At 34.8% G+C, this 25,562-nt stretch overlaps 1 protein-coding gene across 3 annotated transcripts in view; it reads left to right on the forward strand.

Moving 5' to 3' along the window:
* LOC148303302 (sodium/iodide cotransporter-like) overlaps positions 1-20,001 on the forward strand; it is a 67,542-nt gene extending 47,541 nt beyond the window's left edge. For all 3 annotated transcript variants that reach the window (XM_088270228.1, XM_088270226.1, XM_088270225.1), the window contains exons 2-10: positions 4,349-4,745; positions 8,161-8,483; positions 11,484-11,638; positions 13,178-13,318; positions 13,604-13,822; positions 15,574-15,847; positions 16,223-16,330; positions 17,387-17,544; positions 19,128-20,001. In XM_088270228.1, the coding sequence (XP_088126354.1) occupies positions 4,541-4,745; positions 8,161-8,483; positions 11,484-11,638; positions 13,178-13,318; positions 13,604-13,822; positions 15,574-15,847; positions 16,223-16,330; positions 17,387-17,544; positions 19,128-19,620 (2,076 nt within the window). In that variant the 5' untranslated portion in view covers positions 4,349-4,540 and the 3' untranslated portion in view covers positions 19,621-20,001. The remainder of the gene's footprint in view (positions 1-4,348; positions 4,746-8,160; positions 8,484-11,483; positions 11,639-13,177; positions 13,319-13,603; positions 13,823-15,573; positions 15,848-16,222; positions 16,331-17,386; positions 17,545-19,127) is intronic.
* Positions 20,002-25,562: the final 5,561 nt, after the last annotated feature.

The raw sequence follows: 25,562 nt of genomic DNA on the forward strand, positions 1-25,562 counted from the left end.
ATTAATGTAAGCACGACTAGTTTCGAAAACTACGGATGTTCTCATCAAAAGGTTAAAATACAAAATCATCCGGGCCAGATGTATGATTAATTATTTTAAATATTATCTACGCGTTTAAGGTCGTATCGCGAATTTTTATACAAAAAGTAATTGACAAAACTGTAGCGGCCCATCACAATGCCAATCTAGCACGACATTTTCATGGACATGTTTTCATAAGGTTACATGTTTACCCTTTGGTTACCAGGGATTTTGGGGTTACTAAGTCAGAAATTTGTCCGCCTCCGTAGTGTAATGGTCAGCCCGTTGGCTACCGCACTGGAGGTCCTGGGTCGATGAAATTTTCTGGCAACAAGTTTTTTGTACACAAGGCATTGGCGGAAATTTAGTTTTTCCGACTCTGAAACAACTGATTATCGTTTTGTTATGTCTCTTATCAAACCAAAACACGTAATTATTTTTATATTGAAACGATGTAGGGACTATTACTATAACTAAACAACTAATTAACAATGAACCATGCTTCAAACTAAACATAGAAAAGGATTTGATAAAGTACGATACTGTTTAATTTTCTCAAAAATGTTAGTTTTTCAATAAACTACCATTAAATTATTTATTGATTCGGCATTAACTTTGTGGAATGACATGATTATTTTATTAAAATTAAATATTAATTTATGAATTATTATTAATTATTTTGTTAATTAGTTTTAATTTGTACCAGAAGATGAAAACAATTTTCGTTTTCGAAACTAGTCGTAAACAAAAATAAAACTCGATTAAGTGGATTATTCAAGTGTTTAATTTTAGTAAAATAAACTACCATTATTTTTTTACAGATTTTCATTATATACAGATTTCTAGACGGAGTAATTTTGATTTTTTGGTTTGGCATTTGGCAACACTGCGCTGGGGTACCAAAAACCGATATTTCGGATTTTGGTAACCAAAGGGTTAAAGCTACAATAAAAATACTATTCAAAAATGGTTTTGGTTATCAAACGAGGTAACGTCATTGGTGCCATTAAATTCTAGTTAGTGATATCGTTATCAAGTTAAACGGTTAACTATTTAAACCCACTGCTAATAGCCTGCATCGTAATTATTGGAAATATTTTGGAAATTGTGATAACGAATGTGATTTATTTTTTTAATTGCGGCTGAATGCTTTCTTGAACTTCGACCGGTACCTTTTGTTACAAAAATTTTTTTTATGTATCAATTTTAATTTATGTATTGATTTTTAAATCAAACACAGATTTACAACATTTTGAGTGTGTCCAAATACAAGTATTTGGACACACTCAAAATGTTGTAAATAAATTATCTGGTCAAATTATAAGCTTAAATAATAAAAATAAAAATGGTATTTTCTGTCGTTTCTCATGTGTGTGATTATAATCCAGGATTCGGACCTCACATACTTATATAAGAGTTTCTGCTTAATAAAAAGCTTCTTTACATCTCACCAATAGATGTCTCTAGTGAAGTTCTAGTAATTCAAGAAAAAGGTTTCTAAATTGGTTCATATATATAGATCTTCCAAGAATTTGAGTAGTGTGGTTGTCAATAATGGGTAGAATTCGTGAATGTTACACGTGTGTAAAGTGATCACTTGAACCAGCCTATGACGGTCGTCAGCCCCGTAAATGTCCAGACTTCCATATTCTTCTTCATCTTTGATGAGATGCCAAAGAATAATATAAACACAGATTTGATGAGTCTACTTAGTTGTATTTTATCAAAAAACATTTCGTTTGAAATTCAACATTCGTTTCAAAATGCCAAAACTAGGCAAAACAATTATCACAATATAAATTTTATGTTTTTTTTAGTTGAATATAACAAAGTAGACTGAAAAAATCTGTGTTTGATTTAAAAATTAAAACCGTTTCATAATTTCAATAAATAAATGGTAAAAATATTTTTACATTTCATTTAAAAGAGAAATATTGTGTTTTTATTATTTACACATACATTATTATCAAGTATATTTCAATTTCATACTAAGTATTTCTGTGAGCCTAAGCGGCTCATTATTAGTAATAGGTATCAGATTGTGGTAGAGTGTGTTCGAACCGAGAAACTCTGACTTAAGAGTCTGCGACACTAACCACGGGACCACAACCCGACACAAATGGGTGTGTCCAAAATAAAATGTATCTACATATGTATCGTAGAACGGGGCTACTTGAACTTTGATGTGTTACTTGAGCCCGGTACAAAAAAAATGAAATCTGTATTTGGTCTACAATAATGAACGTATCGTGACAATAAGTGTCACCTGTCAGGGAAACAATGAATCATGTCGATACGTTCATTATTGTAGACCAAATACAGATCTAAATATTTTTTTGTACTGGGCTCAAGTAAAACATCAAAGTGCAAATAGCCCCGTTCTACGGTACCTAAAATAAAAAAAAATAAATAGCTAATTCAGAGGCACTTGCGTCGCCATCTTTGGGACGAATACTAAACTAAGAGCTTACAATTTCCACCGCTAGGGTTATGACTAATAAGGGATGTTTCTTCAAATTGTTATGAAACATTGCATCAGAAAGTTGTTTTCAGTCGTGTAGTGTAAGCTCGCGTGTTTCGTGGTTTTTGTCATGTCGACGAGGCGTGTTATAAAGTTTTATTATAATGTCGTTAAATGTTTTAGTGTACTATGTTACGCAAGACCATGCTTGCTGAGTCTAACATAAATAGAACTGTCATTGGAGTGTTTTTGTTTACGTTTTTAAAGTGGACAAACTATGTGTTTACTATGAACATCAGCATAATTAGATTTGTGCATAATTTTGTGTAATTATTTTCTATTTTTTAAATTAAAATTATGTGATGGAATTAATTTAAGGTTTAAATTTTAAAATAAAACACTTGTATAAGACCACCTTTGAGTTTATTAATGTACATGACACAAAGTCGTTATTGATATGACATAAAGACAGTATTAACATGACACAAAGACGGTATCAACATGATATAAAGACAGTATCAACATGACGTAAAGACAGTGTAAATATGGAACAAACATGACTGGTTTCGAGAACTACACATGTTTTTTTACCTTCTTCTAACTCTTATCTCCACCCAATGGTTCATAGGGCACTGCATTGTATTGACGAAGAGTTATCTTGATCATAATAACATGAAGGCATGGTGATCACTCCTGCGCTTCAGGGATCAATCGAGGGTAATATTAAATTAATATTACAGTGTAAAATCAAAGATTAGTGTGTATTCAATTTTTTTTGACAATTAGTCGTCTTTACATTAACAAACTTAAAAGGGGTCGTTTTGATCTCAACATAGATGAGGAAGAATATGGGTCTGAGTTTTTACAGGGCTTATGGCCTGTCATGGGCTAGTCAAGTAATTATTTTACATACGTGTAACATTCACCATGATACCGAACGATTGATAATCATACTACAATTTTTTTTGGATCTCTCACATAAACCATGAATCCAATGACGCTTTATATGTGAAATCAATGGAACCATCTATGGATGGTTTGAGAAAGCTTTTATTTAGCGAGCGACCCTTTTAATTAGACGTATGCACGATCCTAACCGGATTATTTTTACATACTAGGCGACGCCTGAAAACATGATTTTTAATTTTCATCCCGCTTATAATTTTACTAGATAATTTAATTTATAACATTTTTTAAGTATGTCCAAATCCTTGTTCACAAATCTAGGTTTCTCCACATAAGAATTATTTTCACATTTTGTCAAAATTAAAAAAAATATGACAGATCATAAGCTCTGCAAATACTCAGACTTCCATATCCTTCTTATCTATGTTGAGTTGTCAAACATGTGAAATAACTCCTAAGTGCAGGAACCCAGAAATCGCTCACTCCCTTCAAGAACGTCATTAATCAAAAATCGCCAATTTTCAGTTGTGCATATTTTCGGAATGCCCATAAAATGTATTATATCCCAGCAAAAGCTGCATATTTTTAACTTAATATTTACCCTCTACAGGGCAGAAAGTGTTGTTTTTGCATTTTGAGGAAAATGTATCGTTTTATTATTTTTCAAATAAACTAAATATTTTTCAAATGGAAATTTTTTTTTTCAGATTTTACCTAAAAAGATCTGTTGCACAGTAAAAAGTTCAATAAGTGGCTTGATTTTGATTTTTAATACATTATATTATATTTTTAAACTTTGAAAACGATCACCTGAAAAATCAAGTTTTTTGATTTATGACGTTGTTGAAAGGAGTGAGCGATATGTGAAAAAAGATTTGTACATAAAAATCTTCGTAAAAAAACTTAATTGTTTATTTGTCATATATTCTTAATCTTATAAAATATGTTTTCTTTTTCCAGATGATTTCTTAACCAAACCTGAAACAATACAGCAAAAAACCACGTTAATTCACAACCATGTTCCTAAGCAGATGACATCTGGTGATATTGAATAAATAAATTAAATTCTTAAATTTAGTTAAGTGTTTTTGATCTGAGTGAGGTGAGCTACAAAAGTTCTCGCGCATAAAAAATAAATTAATAGTTCTCAAAATGGCGATGGCCCACAGTGCTTTGATCGTGGATTACATTGTGTTTTTAATATTTATCGTGGCAAGTACTCTATGGCCTTTGTGGAGCAAAAAAAATACACCACAGACAAAAGAGAATTATGTTTTTGCAACTGGAGGGGGGATATCGATGGCTGCCATGATGCTGTCCATAGCAAGAGGAACGCTGGGAGTGAGATCTTTTCTTGGTGAGTTAAATTATATTATTAATACTACTATCATCACGCCGTTTCTCCGCAGGGGTAGGCAGAGAGGACGGAACGCCACACTCTTCTGTCCTGACAAACACTCCTCACTTCCTTCACATCCATACATTTTAGGTTCTAATCGATATGATTGTGCCAAGTATTCATATTGCTCACTCCTTTCAAGAACATCATAAATAAAAAATCTTCAATTTTCAGTTGTGCATGTTTTCGGAATGCCCAGAAAATGTACTATATCCCAGCAAAAGAGGTATATTTTTGACATAATATTTACCCGCTTCAGGGCAGAAAGTGTTGTTTTTGCATTTTGAAGAAAAGGTATTGTTTAATTGTTTAGGAAAATTAAATGCTCCCTGTGTGCGGTCTAAACAACAATTAACTTAAAAAAAACTAGTTCTTATAAAAACCATAAAAAAAAACTTACAGAAAAAGGATCATTTCAAGTCGCAAAGTTTGGTTAAAAAAATATTAAAAAATTGCCTCAGTGCGTCTTGAAAGATATCTGCTGAACTGGAAAGTGAATGTAACATAAAGATTTTAACACGCACCGTGAGAAGTCGACTTCAGAAGTCAAGATTACGAGGCTACAAAGCGAGGAAGAAACCATGACTAAAAACCAGGAGTCCCAAACATATATAAATTATAAAATTAAACAACTTTGTTTTAACCACTTTTTTTATTATTAGTACACTTTAACCGACCGGTTTCAACAAGAACCTTGTCGTCATCAGGGTTTATTAAATTCTAAAACATTAAAATATCAAAATACTCATCGTTAATTACATGCCCTTACTCCTATAAGAAGGAGGAAGGGAATGAAATTAACTATGATTATTTTGATATTTTAATGTTTTAGAATTTAATAAACCCTGATGACGACAAGGTTTTTGTTGAAACCGGTCGGTTAAAGTGTACTGATAATAAAAAAAGTGGCTAAAACAAAGTTGTTTAATTTTATAAAGTTTAAAATGTGCCACAAAGTATCTGCGGAAAACATTCAAGAAATAAGTATATATATAAATTAATTTAAAAAAAAAACATGACTACTAGAACAAACTCGTAACACAGTATGCTTGAGTTCACAACAGCCATCTATGTTAGAATGAGGAAAGCTTTTATTAAGCTTAGACTCTTTCCCTTTGTTTGTGAGGTCTGAATTCTGTATTATATTATTTATATACTTAAGAAATGCTTGAAAACATCATTTAAAAATTTTATGTAGCTAAAAATTTTACCAGTTTTCCTCGTAAGCTAAAATATAAATGCTCAGACACCTATATTTTTATATTTTGAATATTAAAAGCATTGTTAACTTTGTGGTATGGTGATATCACATTCTCCTTATTATTCATCGTTCACTTTGTGTAATACCACTTTCATCAAAGTGGTATTACACAATGCGAACGAGGAATGATATAGAGTGTTCCCATATTTCCCATACTTCATCTATCATGAGATATCACTACAAAAATATATCATTGAAATGGACAAAACCCAAATTGGCGAACAAAGATTTGGACACATAAAAAATTCACGAATTAGATGTTTTGTTATTATTTACTAGTTGCATTGATAACGAATTGTCCCGTTGTTTGGCCGTGCACTTCACTCTGAAGAGTCGGCTATTCTTAGAAATGTGTTACCGCTACATATGTGTGTGCCAGAGGCGCAAGGTTAAGTCAGTATATCTGCGGATATTCTCCTACTATTAGGTAGGTATATTCTGCAAAAATTGTTAATTTTAAACAAAATTATTTTACAACATTTTGAGTATGTCCAAATACTTATTCACAAAATCTGGATTAGCTCCAATTACAGGAGTTATTTTCATATTATTTTTTGACATCTCATCAAAGAGGTAGAAGAATATGGAAGTCTGGGCATTTGCGGGGCGGACGACCGTCATAGGCTGGTTTAAGTGATCACTTTGCACACATGTAACATTCACCAATTCTACCCATTATTGACAACCACACTACTCAAATTCTTGGAAGATCTATATATTTGAACCAATTTTGAAACATTATTTTTGAATCACAAGAACTTCACTAGAGACATCTATTGGTGATATGAAAAGAAGCTTTTTATTAGTAAAATCGTTTCTGCTTTTCTTCAAAATGCATAAACAACACTTTCTGCCCTGTAGCGGGTAAATATTAAGTTAAAAATATGCCGCTTTTGCTGAGATAAAGTACATTTTCTGGGCATTCCGAAAACAAGCACAACTGAAAATTGAAGATTTTTGATAAATGACGTCGTTGAAAGGAATGAGCGATATGTGGAATTGTTTAACTGGCTTTTATTATTGTCAATCTAACTATTTTTACATCTTTAATGTATCTTCAAACCCTCATCCACACCCGATGGTGCATAAGGTACTGCACCATATAAACGCAGTTTCATCTTGATCGTTCATACATGAAGGAAAGGTGATCAGCCCTCCGCTTCAGGTTCCAGTCCAGGGTAATATTGGAGTGAAAAATGAATTATATTTTTTGACCCCCCATGGGAATCTTACCCGGGACCTCCAGTACGATAGCCAAGCGTGCTGACCATTACACCACGGAGGCGGACAGTATATATCATATTTATTACGAGCCGGATATAATTATTAGTTACTGTACATTTTGACATCTTTACAAAGATGAAGAAAAAAGTAAGTCAAGGTATAGATACAGGGCTTACGATTCGTCTTAGGCTGATTCAAGTGAACACTTATCACTTACGTGTGACATTTGCCAGTCTTCACATGATAATTGGTTTCGAAGTGATTCGGATTGTCTTTAAATCATTCTTTAACTCTTTCCACTCTGACCATTTTTTCTCATAACTGATCAGCTACTCTGATCAAAAAAATGCGACGTTTTTCTACCATTAAAATAAATATTTTGGTCCCTAATTTTGGGACACTCTGTCTGGCAATTCGTATGACCATGTTAATTAAAATGAACTGTATTTATCTGAAATATTTTCTGGTAGAATATACTTGGGTGATAGAGAAATCAGTGATTAAAGTTATACCTGCGCCGGGCCAGACATTGTGGCCCACGGAGCTGCCTACTAGAATCATAACTAACTAACTAACTAACTGACCATCACGCCGCTTCCCCGCAGGGGTAGGCAGAGAGAATCGAACGCCACACCGCTCTGTCTTTGCAAACATTCTTCGCCTCTTCTACATTCATGCATCTCCTCATACATACCCGACGATTATTACGACTCCTGACCCGGCCGCTTTCAAGTATTTGACATACCTGATTGTGCCAGGTTTTCCTCGGTCTTCCTCTGCTTCTTTTTTCAACTACGTTACTACTAGAATCATATGGGCCAGAATGTCTGGCCTACAGAGTGGTAAGAGTTAAATCATGGGATTTTGATTTTGATAATTTTTTTCCAGGGTTTCCCTCCGAGCTGTTCTACCATGGCAGCGCCATGTGGGAGACGCTGTACGGTATGCTGTGCGCCTACCCCATCGTGTCGCTGGTGTTTGTGCCGATCTACTACTCGCTGGGCATCACGTCCGTGTACCAGTACCTGGATCTCAGGTTCAAGTCCCGGGCCGTCCGGTGTCTCGCCTCAGCCACGTACATCTGGCGACAGGTCCTCAACCTTGGAGTGACCATCTTCACGCCGTGCGTGGCGCTCAACACCGTCATCGGCCTGCCTTATTGGGCTTCTATTCTTGGGATAACGGCCATCAGTATTCTTTTTACAATTTTTGTAAGTTTTTATTTTTTCTTTGTTTTTTTGTGTGTTTTTTCTTCTTTAGTTTGTCATGTATGAAAGGCTGCTTTAAGTAGTTTTAAACTAACTAACCACGCCGCTTCCCCGCAGGGGTAGGTAGAGAGAATAGAACGCCACACCACTCTGTCTTTGCAAACATTCCTCGCCTCTTCCACGTTCATGCGTCTCCTCATATACACCCGCCGATTGTTTCGACTCCTAACCTGACCGCTTTCAAGTATTTGGCATACCTGATCGTGCCAAGTTTTTCTCGGTCTTGCTCTGCTATACAGTAGTTTAGTATGAGTAAGCTAAGTAGTTTAATATTTTTTAATATATATATTTTTAAGTACACAAGTATTTATAAGTAAGCTTCTTTTCATCTCATCAATAGATGTCTCTAGTGAAGTTTTAGTGATTCAAGAACAAGGTTTCTAAACTGGTTAATATATATACAGAACTTCCAAGAATTTGAGTAGTGTGGTTGCCAATAATGGGTAGAATTGGTGAACGTTACACGTATGTAAAGTGATCACTTTAACCAGCCTATGAAGGTCGTCAGCCCCGTAAACGCCTAGACTTCCATACTCTTCTTCATCTTTGTAAGATGTCAAAAAATAATATGAAAAATAACTCCTATAATTGTAGATAATCCAGATTTGTGAACAAGTATTTGGACACACTCAAAATGTTGTAAATATATTTGTGATTTTACACTCTAATATTTATTTCATATTATCCTGGAGCAGTCTCTGAAGCGACACCAAGTGACGTATTACGTCAATTTTAAATTTGCGATATTAATAATTATTGTCAGACAAACGTTTGCAGAGACAAACGAATGTCGTTTTTATTGAGTTTTAGTGTTACCAACCCGTTACTACTTAGCACCACTTACCGTTCTGAGTGGACTATATTGATGTATCAATTAGATCTATAAAAATTTAATTATGACATATCGCTCACTCCTTTCAAGAACGTCATAAATCAAAATACTTGATTTTTCAGGAGAACGTTTTTAAAGTTTAAAAATATAACACAATGTATTAAAAATAAATATCAAGCCACTTACTAAACTTTTTACTGTGCAACAGATCTTTTTAGGTTAAACCTGAAGGTTTTTTATCCATTTGAAATATAACTACTTTATTTAAAAAAATAATTAAACAATACCTTTTCTTCAAAATGCAAAAACAACACTTTCTGCCCTGTAGCGGGTAAATATTAAGTTGAAAATATCCTTCGTTTGCTGGGATATAGTACATTTTCTGGGAATTCCGAAAACATGCACAACTGAAAATTGACAATTTTTGATTTATGACGTTCTTGAAAGGAGTGGGCGATATGATCGTAACATCTTAATATTGCATGAAAAATTTATTTCAGACCTGCGATCATATGTAATATAAGTATAGTCCAATTTTAGGAAAGGAAATTTTACTTTTAACATTCGATCGTAATATTGCAATATCGCATGAAAATTTTACTTTTCACAATTCCCCTTATACTGAAATATCAAGCATTGCATTAATGTTTTGTAATTACAAGTCTTTTGCCTGTGAAATGCTGGTTTAAGTGATCACTTCATACACATATTATTTATATATAAAACATTTCACCGTGTTATAGTGAAACAATTGTCACTTATTTTATTTATGTGTTTTTAATAATAAAATACATTTATTTATTGATTTGGCGTTTAATTTGTAGAACTCCATTTTAATTTATGTATTAATTTTAAATCAAACACAGATTTTTGAGTCTACTAAGTTGTATTTTATTAACAAAAACACATAAAAAATTATATTGTGACAATTGTTTCGCCTTGTTAGGGCATTATCAAACGAATGTGAAGATCAAATGGACTGACGGTCCTTATGTAGCTACACAATTCTAAGTGACAGTTTTAACACGTGCAGCAATAATTTATGGGAGATAACAGTAGCTAATGGGGGATGTAGGTATGTACCCTTATATTTATTTTCTGGGAAAGGAAGAATTTATTGACATGGCCATATTTTGGAGAATTAATATTTTAAAGCTTAATGTTATTTATTTAATTACCAACAATTGTATTAAGCTTTAAAATATTAATTCTCCAAAATATGGCCATGTCAATAAATTCTTCCTTTCCCAGAAAATAAATATAAGGGTACATACTTACATCCCCCATTAGCTACTGTTGTCTCCCATAAATTATTGCTGCACGTGTTAAAACTGTCACATAGAATTGTATAGCTACATAAGGACCGTAGTCCATTTGATCTTCACATTCGTTTGATAATGCCCTAACAAGGCGAAACAATTGTCACAATATAATTTTTTATGTGTTTTTGTTAATAAAATACAACTTAGTAGACTCAAAAATCTGTGTTTGATTTAAAATGAATACATAAATTAAAATACAATTAAGTAGACTCCAAAAATCAGTGTTTTATTTTAATAATTAATATTAATCGATTGTTGCGCGGTATGATCGATAATCCTGAAATTATCCAGAGCATTGGTCTGTATGTTCCCGATAGTTACCTAAGACAGCGTCGGCATAGATTGTTTCCCATTCCTATACACAGGACCAACCTGCCGATGGTTATGCCTGTAGGAAGAGCTACCGCCATGTTGAACAATATCACATTGGATATTGATCTGTTCCATGTGTCCGAAGGAGTTTTCCGAAGCGGGATTCTTCTACACATTTAACAAGAGTCTTCTTGCTTACTTTTTAATTTGTTTTTTTAATGTATACGCCTTAAATGTTAGTTTGTAATGTATATTAATTATTGAATAAATTGAATTGAATATACATATACATAAATTAAAATAGAGTTCTACAAATTCAATATCTAATCTATAAATACAGTGTAATATTCTACCCACATTTCTATATATTCCTATATATTCTATGTCATGGAGGTAAAATGGAAAAATATGAATAACTGTTGTATGAACACAAAATTCTTTAAAAACATTTAAATGTGTGACCTGTTTTTGTTACAGGGAGGTCTGAAAGCGGCCATCAAAGCTGATGTTATCCAAGGAGTCACCATGATACTGATCAGCTTTGCCATCATCGTCCAGTGCTGCATAGAGGTGGGAGGAGTTGGTCCCATCTTCACCATTCCGGCAGAGAGAGAAAGACTGAAGTTCTTTGAGTAAGTTGTGTCGGGTTGTGGTCCCGTGGCTAGTGTCGCGGACTCTTGAGTCAGAGTTTCTCGGTTCGAACCCACTCTACCGCAATTTGATACCTGTTTCTAAAAATGAACCGCTTAGGCTCACAGAAATAGTATGAAATTGAAGAAATAATATGGCATTTTCAAACGAATGTGAAGATCAAATGGACTGATGGTCTATATATGTAGCTATACAATTTTAAGTGACAGTTTAAACATGAAATTTTTTAGAGAATCAATGTTTTAAAGCAAAAAACAATTGTTGTTAATATTATTTTAATATTTATAAAATGATATTAAGAATTTATATTTATAAAATAATATAATTACTATTGTTGTCACCCATTAGCTACTGTTGTCTCCCAAAAATTATTGCTGCACATTTTTAAACTGTCACTTAGAATTGTATAGCTACATAAGGACCGCAGTCCATTTGATCTTCACATTTGTTTGAAAATGCCATAACTAGGCGAAAGAATTGTCACAATCCTATTTTTTTAATGTTTTTTTGTTAATATAATACAGCTTAGTAGTCTCAAAAAAATCTGTGTTTGATTTTAAATTAATACATAAATTAAAATGGAGTTCTACAAATTAAACGCCAAATCAATAAATAATTCTAATACACCTTAATTACAATGTTAGACCTTTGTTAAATTAATGGTACACTCAATACAAATTGATTGATATTGTGGATGAATATCATCTTTGAACAACAAACTAGACAAAAATATCGAAATTTTCTAGTACACAACCATGATACACGATTTACACACAACGAAGGTTTGATAGTCCCAAGAATTGACAATATATCGTTCCAAACATTTTAAATTTGTTGCCGACAGATGTTAGAGGTCAAAATAAAATATGAAACAAAGCCAAATTAAAGGAATGGGTAAACGATCAAGTCGTCCGTCTCCGTGGTGTAATTGTCAGCGTGTTTAGCTACCGTGCTGGAGGTCCCGGGTTCGATTCCCAGGGGGGAGGTGAAAATAAATATTAGTGATTTAACACTTTTTATTTATTTATTTAATATTACCCTGGACTGGTTCCTGAACCGCAAGAGTGATCACCTTGCCTTCATGTAAGTAATGATCAAGATAACACTGCGTCAATTTGATGCAGTGCCCTATGCATCATTAGGGTTAAGGGTTATAAATAAATTTAAAAAAAAACGATCAAGAGTTAATTTTATGAAAATTGTAAAATAGTTTATATTCTTAGTTTTTTCTCTCTTTTTTGTGTGTATATTAGGTTAAAATGGTTTAAAAATAATAAAAATATATGTAAAAAGAACTCCACCGACAAGACACACAATGTGGCTTGGTGGGTCTCCGAAATTTTATTAGTTTAAAATTATTCTTTAAATAAATATATACAATTGATGTTAATAAAAATAAATATATATTTTTTACTCATAATAAGCATTTTATTCATTGATAATGGGAGTAATGTCCTTGCATCTCCTTTTAAAGATAGATCGAGTTACGTTTGTATCTCATTATTATTGTGTATTTGCAGTTTCAAATGGGATCTGACAGTACGTGTGGATACCATGTCTGCATGGTTAGGTCAGATGTTCATGTCGCTGTCGCTGTATGGGTGCCAGCAGAACTTTGTGCAGCGATACTGCAGTATGAAGTCACAGAAGAGAGTTAAAAAGTAAGTGGAGAGTGGGAACCCATTGTCCATGGGTTCCCATCCCATAACGTCATAACATCGCTCGCGGCGAGCATCAGCGAGCATCGGAAACTATGAATGGAGCTCTCGGCTCAGTGTACTGACTGCCTGAATGCTCGCATCGTAACGTGTTACGTTACGACGAAATGCTCCGGTCAGTCTCCACCTTTAACAATCGCTATTGTACATATTTCTTTTCTGTGTATGAAGTTAAAATAAATAGTTAAATATTGTTTAATTTAATTAACCATTTGTTTCCGTTCCCAGCACTCTGATCGCGATCATCCCCGTGATCGCGGTGCTGTTCAGCCTCTCGTGGGTTTGCGGGATGGGCATATTCGCCACATACGCTGACTGTGACCCCCTGAGTACGGGCTATATCAAGAAGATGGATGAGATCATGCCTTTCTTTGTGGAGGACAAGTTCACCTACCTTCCCGGACTCATGGGACTCTTCCTGGGCAGTCTTTTCAACGGGGCTCTGAGGTATCTAATGTTATTTTTATCTTTAAAAAAAAAAAAATCTTTACGAAAATATAAGTAATATTAGTATATCGTAGTCGTACAGGAGAAAGTGACCAACTACCACAACGGAAAATGTTTAGAAGGGCCATTTAAGTCACTTTTGGCAAGAAAATAAACATCAATGTCAATATATTATACTATAATAATTAAAGAAAACACTTTGTTTTTTACCACTTGAGTTTTTATTAAAGACTACATGTTTCAGAAGTTAAACTTCCATCATTCAGGTCATTCATTCCTGAATGATGGAAGTTTAACTTCTGAAACATGTAGTCTTTAATAAAAACTCAAGTGGTAAAAAACAAAGTGTTTTCTTTAATTATTGTAATATGTCTTACCACAAAGTTAATGCCGAAACAATAAATATTATACTATATTATAAAATATAGTATAATATATTGACTTAGTAAAAATGAATTGATTTAGTAAAAACTTATATTATAAAATCCTTTGGGATTTTTTCAGGGCAATATTAAGCTAGTAAGATAGCAAATAGTCAATGAACACGTTTTTGTTAAACAATGCACTTGGTCACTTTCTCCTGTATGACTGCGATATAACCACTCATGGAGATTTTCGTTTACGGTTTTGAGATGCACTTCTCTTTCTCTGTTCGGAGAATCACTACACCAGCGTACTAATAGCACTACACATCACTACTCACACACTTACAACTACACAAAATATTAATCATTAAGGTGCATAACCGGAAACACGTTAAGAGACCAAATCAGGAACATGGAAATTATGAAAATGTATTGTACGGAGGATATAGTCTGATGGGGAAAACAGCGAAGATGATTCTAGAATGCCCATGTCAATAGAGTGCAAGAAAATAGACTGCTCTTCAAGAATTTGGAAAAGGCCTGGCAACCCTGGTTGGCACTATACCACACATGGACTGTCCGCAAACACTGCTCCTTCAAAAGCATCGAGTGGTCTGCTCTGGTCTCTATCCCATATGTGGCAATCAGTCTTACACATGTCTTGTATATTTTTACTTCTCTCCCAATATTCATGTCCTTAATCTTCTAAATCATGGGTGGCCAACATTTTCAGTAGCCGGGCCAGATTTTAGAAATCAGATTTCTTTACGGGCCGTAAAACAAAATTTCTTTTATTATTCAAAGCAAACATGAAATATATTGTTTTTTTTTTAAAGAAGATAAAGCAAAAATGTAAATCGAACATATTGATAAGATAAGAGTTAGGCAATACAAAAATTCAAATTAAAATTTTAAAATTTGTCGTCTGATTTTGTTTGTTAGAATTAAGTGCATCAATGTTGATACGTTAACGATTGATGTTGTTACTAAACGCAAACAGTTTTCTAAACGGTCATCAGTGATTCTTGTTCTCATTTGAGATTTAATATGCTTCATTTGACTAGTATCATAGCATTTTGACTTTGAGTCGCTCTAGCACTCAGTTACAGCAGCTTGTATTCTTATCAATGTGTATTTAAATGTCGATCGCATAGTATTGTGGTTGTTTGTGAACACGAATATACCATAGAAGAAACTGTCACGATAGTGAGGTAGTTCCATGTATGGGATATGATACGTACTACACATGATGGAATGATCTTTTGGTGGTTTTATGTACGCTTAAAAAAAAAATGTGTGAAATGCTCCGCGGGCCGCAAGTAGACACCCGCAGGCTGCTTGTTGGCCGCCCTTGTTCTAAATTAATATCTTATTAATCCTTTTCAGTCTTTCGGTGTCCAACCTAAACTCTCTGGCCACCGTGACGTACGAGGACTTCCTCTCCCAGTCCCCGGCCTTCAGCAACCTCAAGGACCGGAGCCAGCTGGTGATGATTAAGATAGTCGGAGCCATCTATGGGGTCATCATCATGGGGGTCAGTTTCGGGGTCGGGCTGCTCTCTGGGGTCATTGAGAGCAGCATGCTCATGACCTCCGCCACCTCCGGACCCCTTCTGGGAGTGTTCCTGCTTGCCATGCTGGTCCCGTGTGCCAACAAGAAGGTGAAATGTCTTGTGATCTTGTGTCTAGAAACATGCTGTTATCATGAGGTACCATGTCTTGAGGCGGCCAGCGACTAAAATTGTTGACAGTGTATTTCACTCCAAAAATGGTAATACCGTATTCTACAGATTACAAGAAGCTTATCTCCATCTGGCATCATTATAGTGATGGGAATCATATAATAACCATGTGTACTAAAAATTAGTACACAAAAACACACTAAAATTGTCTAATGCAATGTTTTCTGAAGCGAACACCCCCCCACTCCGATAAGAATTTCACGAAAGTCCTAAAATTCTGTGGTTAAAATATTAGGGTGTGTATTTTGTCCTTAAAATCTTCTTAATTTCATATATTAATTTTTATCTTTGTAGGGCGCTATTGTCGGGATGATTCTCTCACATATAGTGACCATGTGGGTGACAGTTGGACACCTGATGTATGACACTAAGGACATTACAAGGCTGCCGCTGTCTTCTACTGTAAGTTACATTCCAATTTCTCTTTGTAACATCTTTGATTACGCCCAACGCGCATTTCGCACACCGTCTGTGATACCTTGAAATGCCCATTTGGCACGCAATCTACGACACCTTTGATAATGCCCACTGTACAGTTGACACTCGTTCTGTGACACATTTGATAATGCATAATGCAGTTTGGCTCACAGTCTGTGACACCTTCGATTATGCCCAAAGTGCGTTTGGCACACCATCTTTGACACCATTGAAATGCCCATTTGGCATGCAATCTACGACACCTTTGATAATGCCCATCGTACAATTGGCACTCATTCTGTGACACCTTTGATAATCCATAATGCGTGTTTTAGACGCAGTCTGTGACACCTTTGATTATGCTCAACGCTCATTAGGCACACCGTTTGTGACACCTTGAAATGCCTTTTTGGCATACAGTCAATGACCCTTGATAATGCCCATTGTGCAGTTGACACATAGTCTGTGACACCTTTGATAATGCATAATGCGTGTTTAGCACACAGTCTGTGACAACATCTTTGATAATACTCAACACAAACATTTGGCATACAGTCTATACTCCTTTGATAATGCCCAATCCCCATTTAGCACACTGTCTATGATATCATTGATAATGCCTATTGTAAAGTTGGCACGCAGTCTGTGACACCTTTGATAATGCATAATGTGTGTTTGGCACACAGTCTGTGACACCTTTGATAATGCAAAACACATATTTATTATGTGGCCCCTTTGATAATGCATAACGCATATTTGGCACATATCTTTGATGATGCCCAACGTGTATTCGGAGCACATTTGGTGACACCTTTCTTATGATTGCCTAATGTGTGTTTGGCACACAGCCCGTAATACCTTTGATAATGCTAACGCGTGTCAGGCGCACAGTCTGTGACACCTTTGATAATGCATAGCGCATGTTTGGCACACAGTCTATGACAACTTTTATAATGCCCAATGCATGTTTGGCACAATACTCAATACTCATTTGGTACACAGTTTGTGACACCTATAATTATTCAAGCTTTTTTTTAACAGGGTTGCACAAATGAGACGTTCTCTCCCCACATAATGAAGCCCCGCCAGCAATGGCCGCTTCCGCAGCCGCCTCTGGAAGTGAACTTGAACACAACGCATTTCCTGGACCATTTTAACCACATGAACGTCACTTCTGCGCCGGAAGTTCTGACCAATGGGTGAGTGAGAAATATTTTAGTAGTAAGCTGTACAGTAAGACCTTGCTTAGCACATTTCAGATTGGTATTATTATGCCTGCCGACCACTGGCAACGGGATTTGATATTAATGTACATATTGTTAAGAGATTAGTACATAATATTCATATTATTTTTTGACATCTCATCAAAGATGAAGAAGAATATGGATGTCTGGGCATTTACGGGGCTGACGACTGTCATAGGCTGGTTTAAGAGATCACTTTACACACGTGTAACATTCACCAATTCTACCCATTATTGACAACCACACTACTCAAATTCTAGGAAGTTCTATATATATGAACCAATTTAGAAACCTTGTTCTTGAATTACTAGAACTTCACTAAAGACATCTATTGGTGAGATGTAAAGAAGCTTTTAATATAAAAAAAGGATAATTCCTTCTTTTCTACCTTTGAAATGAGGCTAGCGCAGGAAGTAAAAATACCCTTCCCGTCCTTAAGCATTAATCGACCAAACGGGTAGAAATACCTTTCCCGTTAAGTGTGTAAATCAAACTAGTTGGGTTGACATTAACACATTGTTTACGGTATACACATATTTATATATGTCGACTATCACTTGAGAGTTATTGTTCTTGTCTCGGGCAGCTCTAAACAGCGCCTCGACGGTTCTGATCTCTGTCCAATCTCGTATATTCCGGATCCAAGAGATCTGCCTTCTGTCCACACCTCGTCGACCCTCTATTAGGCGCAATAACCTGTTCTTATCTCCTTTAAGTACTTGTCCTAGATAAAACACCTTCCGGACTTTGATATAAGTCACCAAATGTCTTTCTACTATTGTTCTTTGGAGCACATTCATATTGCTGACCATATTGGTCCATGGAGTGGGTAGCATTTTACGATGTAGCCACATTTGGAAAGTCTCTAATCAGTTCATAGTATTGATCTTGAGGGTTCACAGTATTGAAGTACTGACCAAACATAACACTTAACCATATAGCTTCTTGTAATAAGCCCTCCAATGTTTGTACATATCGTGGGTATACTGGCGAAAAATGCTAACTCGAAAATATTAAATTTTGACTTAGTGATGCATATTATAAAGTTTTTTACATTCTATAAACTGTCAAAATACACTAAGTACTTTGAAATGTCGTATTTATGTGGTTTTAAAAGTACATTAAACTTTAAGTTTAATAGCGGGTATTTTATGCAGGCTGAAAGCTTTAAAGCTTCTACCTCCGCAGTGAAGTGGTCAGCACACTTAGCTACCATACTGGAGGTCCCGGGTTCAATTCCCAGGGGGGTGAAATAAATATAAGTGATTTTCACTCTCATATTTATTTAATATCACCCTGGACTGGTACCTGAGACAGAGAGCTGATCACCTTTCCTTCATGCAATTAACGTTCAAGATGACATTGCGTCGCTACGATGCAGTGCCCTATGCACCATTGGGTGCGGATAAGGTTTAAAATTTAAAAAAAAATCTTTAAAGAACGGGGATAATTCAAACAGGGATTTTAGAGTTCACCTTTTTTGCCAGTATACCCATGATATATTCTTTTCAATAAGTAAATAATAAATTTGTTTTCAGGAATCCATTGAAGCCTATATACATGATGACGTACATGTACTACGCTCTGCTGGGAACGTTCATCACGGTCTTCTTTGGCATCGTAGTCAGCTTGATCTTCGGCACGGACGAAAACGAAATCTACGATGAAAACCTTCTACATCCGTTCATCCTCAGGATGAGTCGTAAGTTTCCCGGAAAACCAAGGAAATACCTCACGCGGGAAGGTGGTCCCACCGCAAATTTGGCAGCAGAGTCCAAAGAATGCCGCAGCAAGGAAGTGGACAATCCGGCCTTCGAGATGCGGGATTCCCTGGATAAACACGATGTTGAAGTTGAGATTCCGAAGGCTGACAAGGATGGCGGTCAAATCCAGTCCATCAGCAGACACTTCGAAAACTACGATAAGAAAACGACGGCTGTGAGGAGAAATCCTTCCGAATCTCAAAGTAATGAAAGATTTCGGAATCTCACTGAAGAAGAAATCAACTCCGGACAAATAACTAAGTTTTGACGGGGCTTTTTGATCAAAAAAGACAAATATTTATACTTTAATAAATTGATTCCTTTTGATATAGTGACATTACACTGAACTTCCTTTGGCATTGTAGAAACGTTCAATGCGACACTGTTTAAAAAAAGTACTCTTCTTCTTACTACTCTTATCCGCACCCAATGGTGCAAAGGGCCGTGTTATTTCGAATTTGTGTATAAAAAATGTTAAAAGGGAGTTCAGTGTATTTTTTTTTATGTACAGTGGAACAACAATATAATGTATTTCTCGATGTAACAAATTTGTTGAAATCCCGTTGAACTACTCATAGTGTTTAATGAAAAATATATACCTGTATATAACAAGTAGATCATGTAAAAAATAGTATCTATTTTGTACAAACTTATGTGTTTTGATACAAACCTTTGCGATGTCTTCACCAACTCTCCTTCAGCTCCTTTTCAGACAAGTTTAGTCGGGAGCATCATGCAAATATGTATAAGATAGTTGTAACCTAACATAATTTTGCTAATTATTTGATTCGGCAGTCATTTTGTGGTACAATCTACTACTACTACTGCCATCACACCGTTTTCCCGCAGGGGAGGCAGAAAGGATGGAACGCCACACTCTTCTGTCCTGACATACACTCCTCGCTTCCTTCATGTTCATACATCTAGTCATACATGCCCTCCGATTACGCAGACTTCTAAAATTTATTTATTTTTAATATAAGTTTTACTTGGTACATACCATTATTTCTATTGTGACATTTTGCTCATTTGGTGCAAGAATGACGTAGTCACAGTTTTTTTTTTTAAAACAAGTTAAATATGTCAAAATATGCGGGAAGACTATTTACACCGGGAGAAACATGGACACAATTGATTTTGTGGTGAGATGCTGCGAGATGGTGCGAGTGTCATTGTAGAAATGAGTAAAATGGGACCATTTCTGTTGCTAGAACGTCTGTAATATTTATAAAAGTGTTATTACACCATTGTTGCACCGAATGAGCGATGTGTTTTGATGCACCCCGCATAATTTTCAATCACTGTTTAAAAATGATGTGCAATGATTTTAAGAAATATTGGTATTTACTAAGTGAAACTTTAAAAAGTGAAAAAAAAAATTTTTCCTTCTATCTTGTTTGAATTGGAATTATTTCATATATTAATTACGATGAAATATATTAATTACAATGAAAGTAGACTGAATGCAGTCGAAATGCGATCTCTCAGAAGAATGTGCGACAAAACGATGTATGATAGATGTTCGAATAGTGAAATAAAGAAAGAATGCAAAGCTGAGACAAGCATTATCGATAAAATTAGGAAAAGTGTGTTGAGATGATTTGGGCATGTATAATGAATGAGTGAGGAAAGAATGGTAAAACAAATTTACGAGGGGAATGTAATTGGAAAAAAGAGCAGAGAAAGACCGAGAAAAACTTGGCACGATCAGGATGCCAAATACTTGAAAGCGGTCAGGTAAGGAGTCGAAACAATCGGCGGGTATGTATGAGGAGATGCATGAACGTGGAAGAGGCGAAGAATGTTTGCAAAGACAGAGTGGTGTGGGGTTCTATTCCCTTTGCCTACCCCTGTGGGGAAGCGGCGTGATGGTTAGTTAGTTTTTTTTTAAATTACGGTATTTTGACTGCATTCTTTTTTCATATCATACAATGAGGTTGAATTCCATAAAAATCGTTACATAGAAGTCAACAATTGAGAGGGTGAACTTCAATATAACGGGTTTATAGTCATCCAAACATCAATTCAACAAGTCAATCAAGAAACCATTTTTTAAACCTATTGAGATACATCATATTGAGATTCCACTGTATCTTAAATTTACAATTTTTAACTGTGTGATTTCCAATGCAAAAGTGTACTTAAAATAAATATAATATATATAGAAATATTATTATTAAGGATTCAGTATAAGAAATCACTAAGTAAATATATGGTGACCTATTTTAAATTAAATGTTAAATCATTCGTTTGAAAATGCCACAACTAGGCAATTGTTACAAAATTGATTTTTATGTGTTTTTTTAAACAATAAAATACAACTTAGTAAACACATAAAATCAGTTTTTGATTTAACATTTAAAAACTAAATTAGAATGGAGTTCTACAAACTAAACACCAAATCTATATATAAATATATTTTAAATTGTGTGAACTCTGATCGCACAAATATATAATTCAAATGTAACTTTGTTTTAAAATCACTATAAATATTTTATTATAACTTAATTATAATGTCTACCGGTTTCGAAGCTAACCGCTTCTTTATCAAGACTGATTAATAAGTATAAATCAGTCTTGATATAGAATTATAATTAAGTATACTTGATGTAGACATTATAATTAAGTTATAATAAAATATTTATAGTGATTTTAAAACAAAGTTACATTTTAATTAAAAAATGGAAAATCACAATGTTAGTGCTTCAAATATAAATTATATCTTTAAAATATATTTATATGAAAATCTGCCTTTATAGAATAAGGGTTGGCAGACATGATTGATCTAATAAAAAACTGAATTTATAAACAATTTTTCAAAGGTTTTTGGATTTGATCATTCAAATCTAATCACACCAATCAAATGGGTTACAATCTTTGTGACGGTATGTTTTCTTCTTTCATTGTCAGTCTCCACCCGTTTCTTCAACTCTGCGTACCCGTTACAACGCATGGAGGAGATAATTATCCATGTAGGTTAAGTGCGGTCATCCTCTGTAGTTTGTACCTTCGCACATGCCTTCCGCAATCGTAAGAAGCAGGCCTGGGTGTCTTATATTATGGCCTATCCATTTGGCTTGCTGTTGTGGTACTTTATTAAGTAAACATCTAGACTCCCCAGCCCTGCTTGATACCTCGTTGTTTCCTACATCTTCCGACCAATGAATCCCCAACATGCGCCTGTAACATCACATCTCTAACGCATCCAGCTGACCCCGTTCTGCCTTCCCGATAGTCCATGTTTCACTTCCATACAACTGTAAAATCACTTAAACTGGAAAGATGTATAAACCCAGAAAAAGCAATAAATACCATTCCAATCCGATAACCAATATAGAAACACCTACTCATTAGACACACCTCTAGAGGTTAAAATATTTTACCACAATGATGTCAGACATCCCTGACAATCAATATTTTATAGATACCCCAACATAGACGAAGAAGTCTATTGATATTCAGATGAGAATAAGAAAGTCTGGGTATTTAATGAAACAAATACTTGTGTTGATATTAGTAATGTTAGTAAATAACCACTCACCGACTACTTCTGTCTACCGGTTTCGAGACGTACCCGTCTCTTCGTCAGGACATACACTACAATTTAACAATCATGCGAACAACACCACACCACACCCACTTAGTACTATTCACATACACTATCACTACACATGCAAAACATGCAGAGCGAGTCCCAAAAGCATGGTGGGACTAACAACTCTCTCTGCATGTTTTGCATGTGTAGTGATAGTGTATGTGAATAGTACTAAGTGGGTGTGGTGTAGTGTTGTTCGCATGATTGTTAAATTGTAGTGTATGTCCTGACGAAGAGACGGGTACGTCTCGAAACCGGTAGACAGAAGTAGTCGGTGAGTGGTTATTTACTAACATTACTAATATCAATTAAAATGTTTGACCACAAAGTAAATGCTTTGAATATAAAAAATACTTGTGTTCTTATTATTCACACAAATATTTTAATTTCATACTATTTTCTTTGGATGAAGCAGCCCATCGTTAAAAATAGAAAAACTCAGAAACTTTGACACAGTCCGCGATACTAACCACACGACTACATCCTTACACATATTTACGGGGCTTACGACCTGCCATTGGGTGGTTTAAAGAACACTTAAGGTATGATACTGATTATGGGTCATTGTGGATTGAAGTAAAATAAAAGTAATGCCATAAAACATTCATATTGACACTTGGTGATTTCTTGAACTGTGACTATTTTTTTTTTACAAATTATTACATTATACTACGAGATTGACTGCATATTGTAGTGATATTTATTGTATTATATTCTTAAGGTGCAAGATATTATTTTTATTTAGGTTTTAGTTGATGAATGCATGAGAGACTTTGTAGTAAAAATGACAGTAGGTGAAAATACAGGGTCAACGGAAAACGTTCGCCCATTTCATCACCTGTTAGTTTTTAAAATAACAATGAAAAGCATGATTTGGGAGTCCTTCAATTCCAGACCAATCATGTTGCACCAAAATGGGCATAAAAATTAGTAAAAATGATATTTATTGACCTTCAGGTATAGAATTGAAGCGTGGAGTTGGAAAACGAAGGATGAAAGTAGACTGAATGCTGTTTAAATGTTATTTTTTAGTGTGCCGTGTATGATAGATGTTCCAATGGTGATTGATATAAGGAAAGAATGCAAGGCTGAGATAAGCATTATTGATATAATGCGAGGAATAGGTGTGAAAGAAAGTAGACTGAATGCAGTCAAAATGCAATCTCTCAGTGCGGCAAAACCATATATCGCTCACTCCTTTCAACAACGTCATTTAGCAAAATACTTGATTTTTCAGGAGATCGTTTTTAAAGATTAAGAATATAATAAAAAGTGTTGAAAATAAATATCAAGCCACTTATGGAACTTTTTACTGTGCAACAGATTTTTTTAGGTAAAACCTGAATGTTTTTTCTCCATTTGAAAAATATTTAGTAAATTAAAAAAATAATTGAACAATACCTTTTCTTAAAAATGCATAAACAACACTTTCTGCCCTGCAGCGCGTAAATATTAAGTTTAAAATATGCCGCTTTTGCTGGGATATAGTACATTTTCTGGGCATTTCGAAAACATGTACAACTGAAAATTGACGATTTTTTAAATATGACGTTGTTGAAAGGAGTGAGCGATATGATAGATGTTCCAATGGTGATTGATATAAGGGAATAATGCAAGGCTGAGATAAGCATTATTGATATAATTAAGAAAGGTGTGTTAAGATGGTTTGGACATGTGGAACGAATGAGTGAAGAAAGAACAGCAAAACAAATTTATGAGGCGAATGTATTTGGAAATAGAAGCAGAGAAAGACCGATCGAGACTTGCCATGATCAAGTATTTCAAATGCCTGAAAGCAGTCAGGAGTCGATATAATCGGCGGGTATATATGAGGAGATGCATGAATATGGAACAGGAGAAGATTGTTTGCAAAGATAGATTGATATGGCATTATTTTCTCTCTGCCTACTCCTTCGGGGAAGCAGCATGATGGTTAGTCAGTTAGTTAATTTCACTTAATTTCCAAAATATATCCAGAGCACAATGTCAATTATGATGAAATCAGTTGACTTGATGAAATGCTTTATATTTTTTAAGCATGGATTTTAATTTAGAAAAAAGTTTTATATTTTTGTGGCATTTACACCACTCGGAGCAATTGTGACGTGTTTCATTTATCACTAGCTGTAGCTCAGTCTGGTTAAATGGAAAAGAAAGTAAAGAGAAAGCACACATTTATAAAATGTTTAATTAAAATTAACAATGTTTGTGTCACAATGAAAATATGACCTATGGAATAATATTGCAATCTTTTGATTTGTTTTTACAATAAAATTAGTAAATGACAGCAGCTATTAAGAAGCACGCAGTCCGCCACGAGCAATGTTTAGTATTGCGTGTGATGTTGTACGTTCAAAAGATGGTGCTGCCATTTCAGTAAAAATGCTGTTTTTAAAAAGGCACGTTTTTGTGTCTTGTCTTATTACTGCGTAATACTGACACAGCGTTAAGCGGGGCCTTACTGTATTTAGCTTTACCGAATTTTCTGGTGCTATCAACGCAGTAAAAATAAAATGTAGTAGTTTTTTTCGTTGTCTTACCGCGTTACACTGAAACAGTGCTAAGCAAGGTCTTAATGATTTTGGTTTCACTGCATTATCTGATGACATCGGATT

This window comes from Brachycentrus maculatus, unplaced genomic scaffold (assembly GCF_059751285.1).
Source record: "Brachycentrus maculatus isolate JH-2025_06_01 unplaced genomic scaffold, ASM5975128v1 h1tg000374l, whole genome shotgun sequence".
NCBI lineage: Eukaryota > Metazoa > Arthropoda > Insecta > Trichoptera > Brachycentridae > Brachycentrus > Brachycentrus maculatus.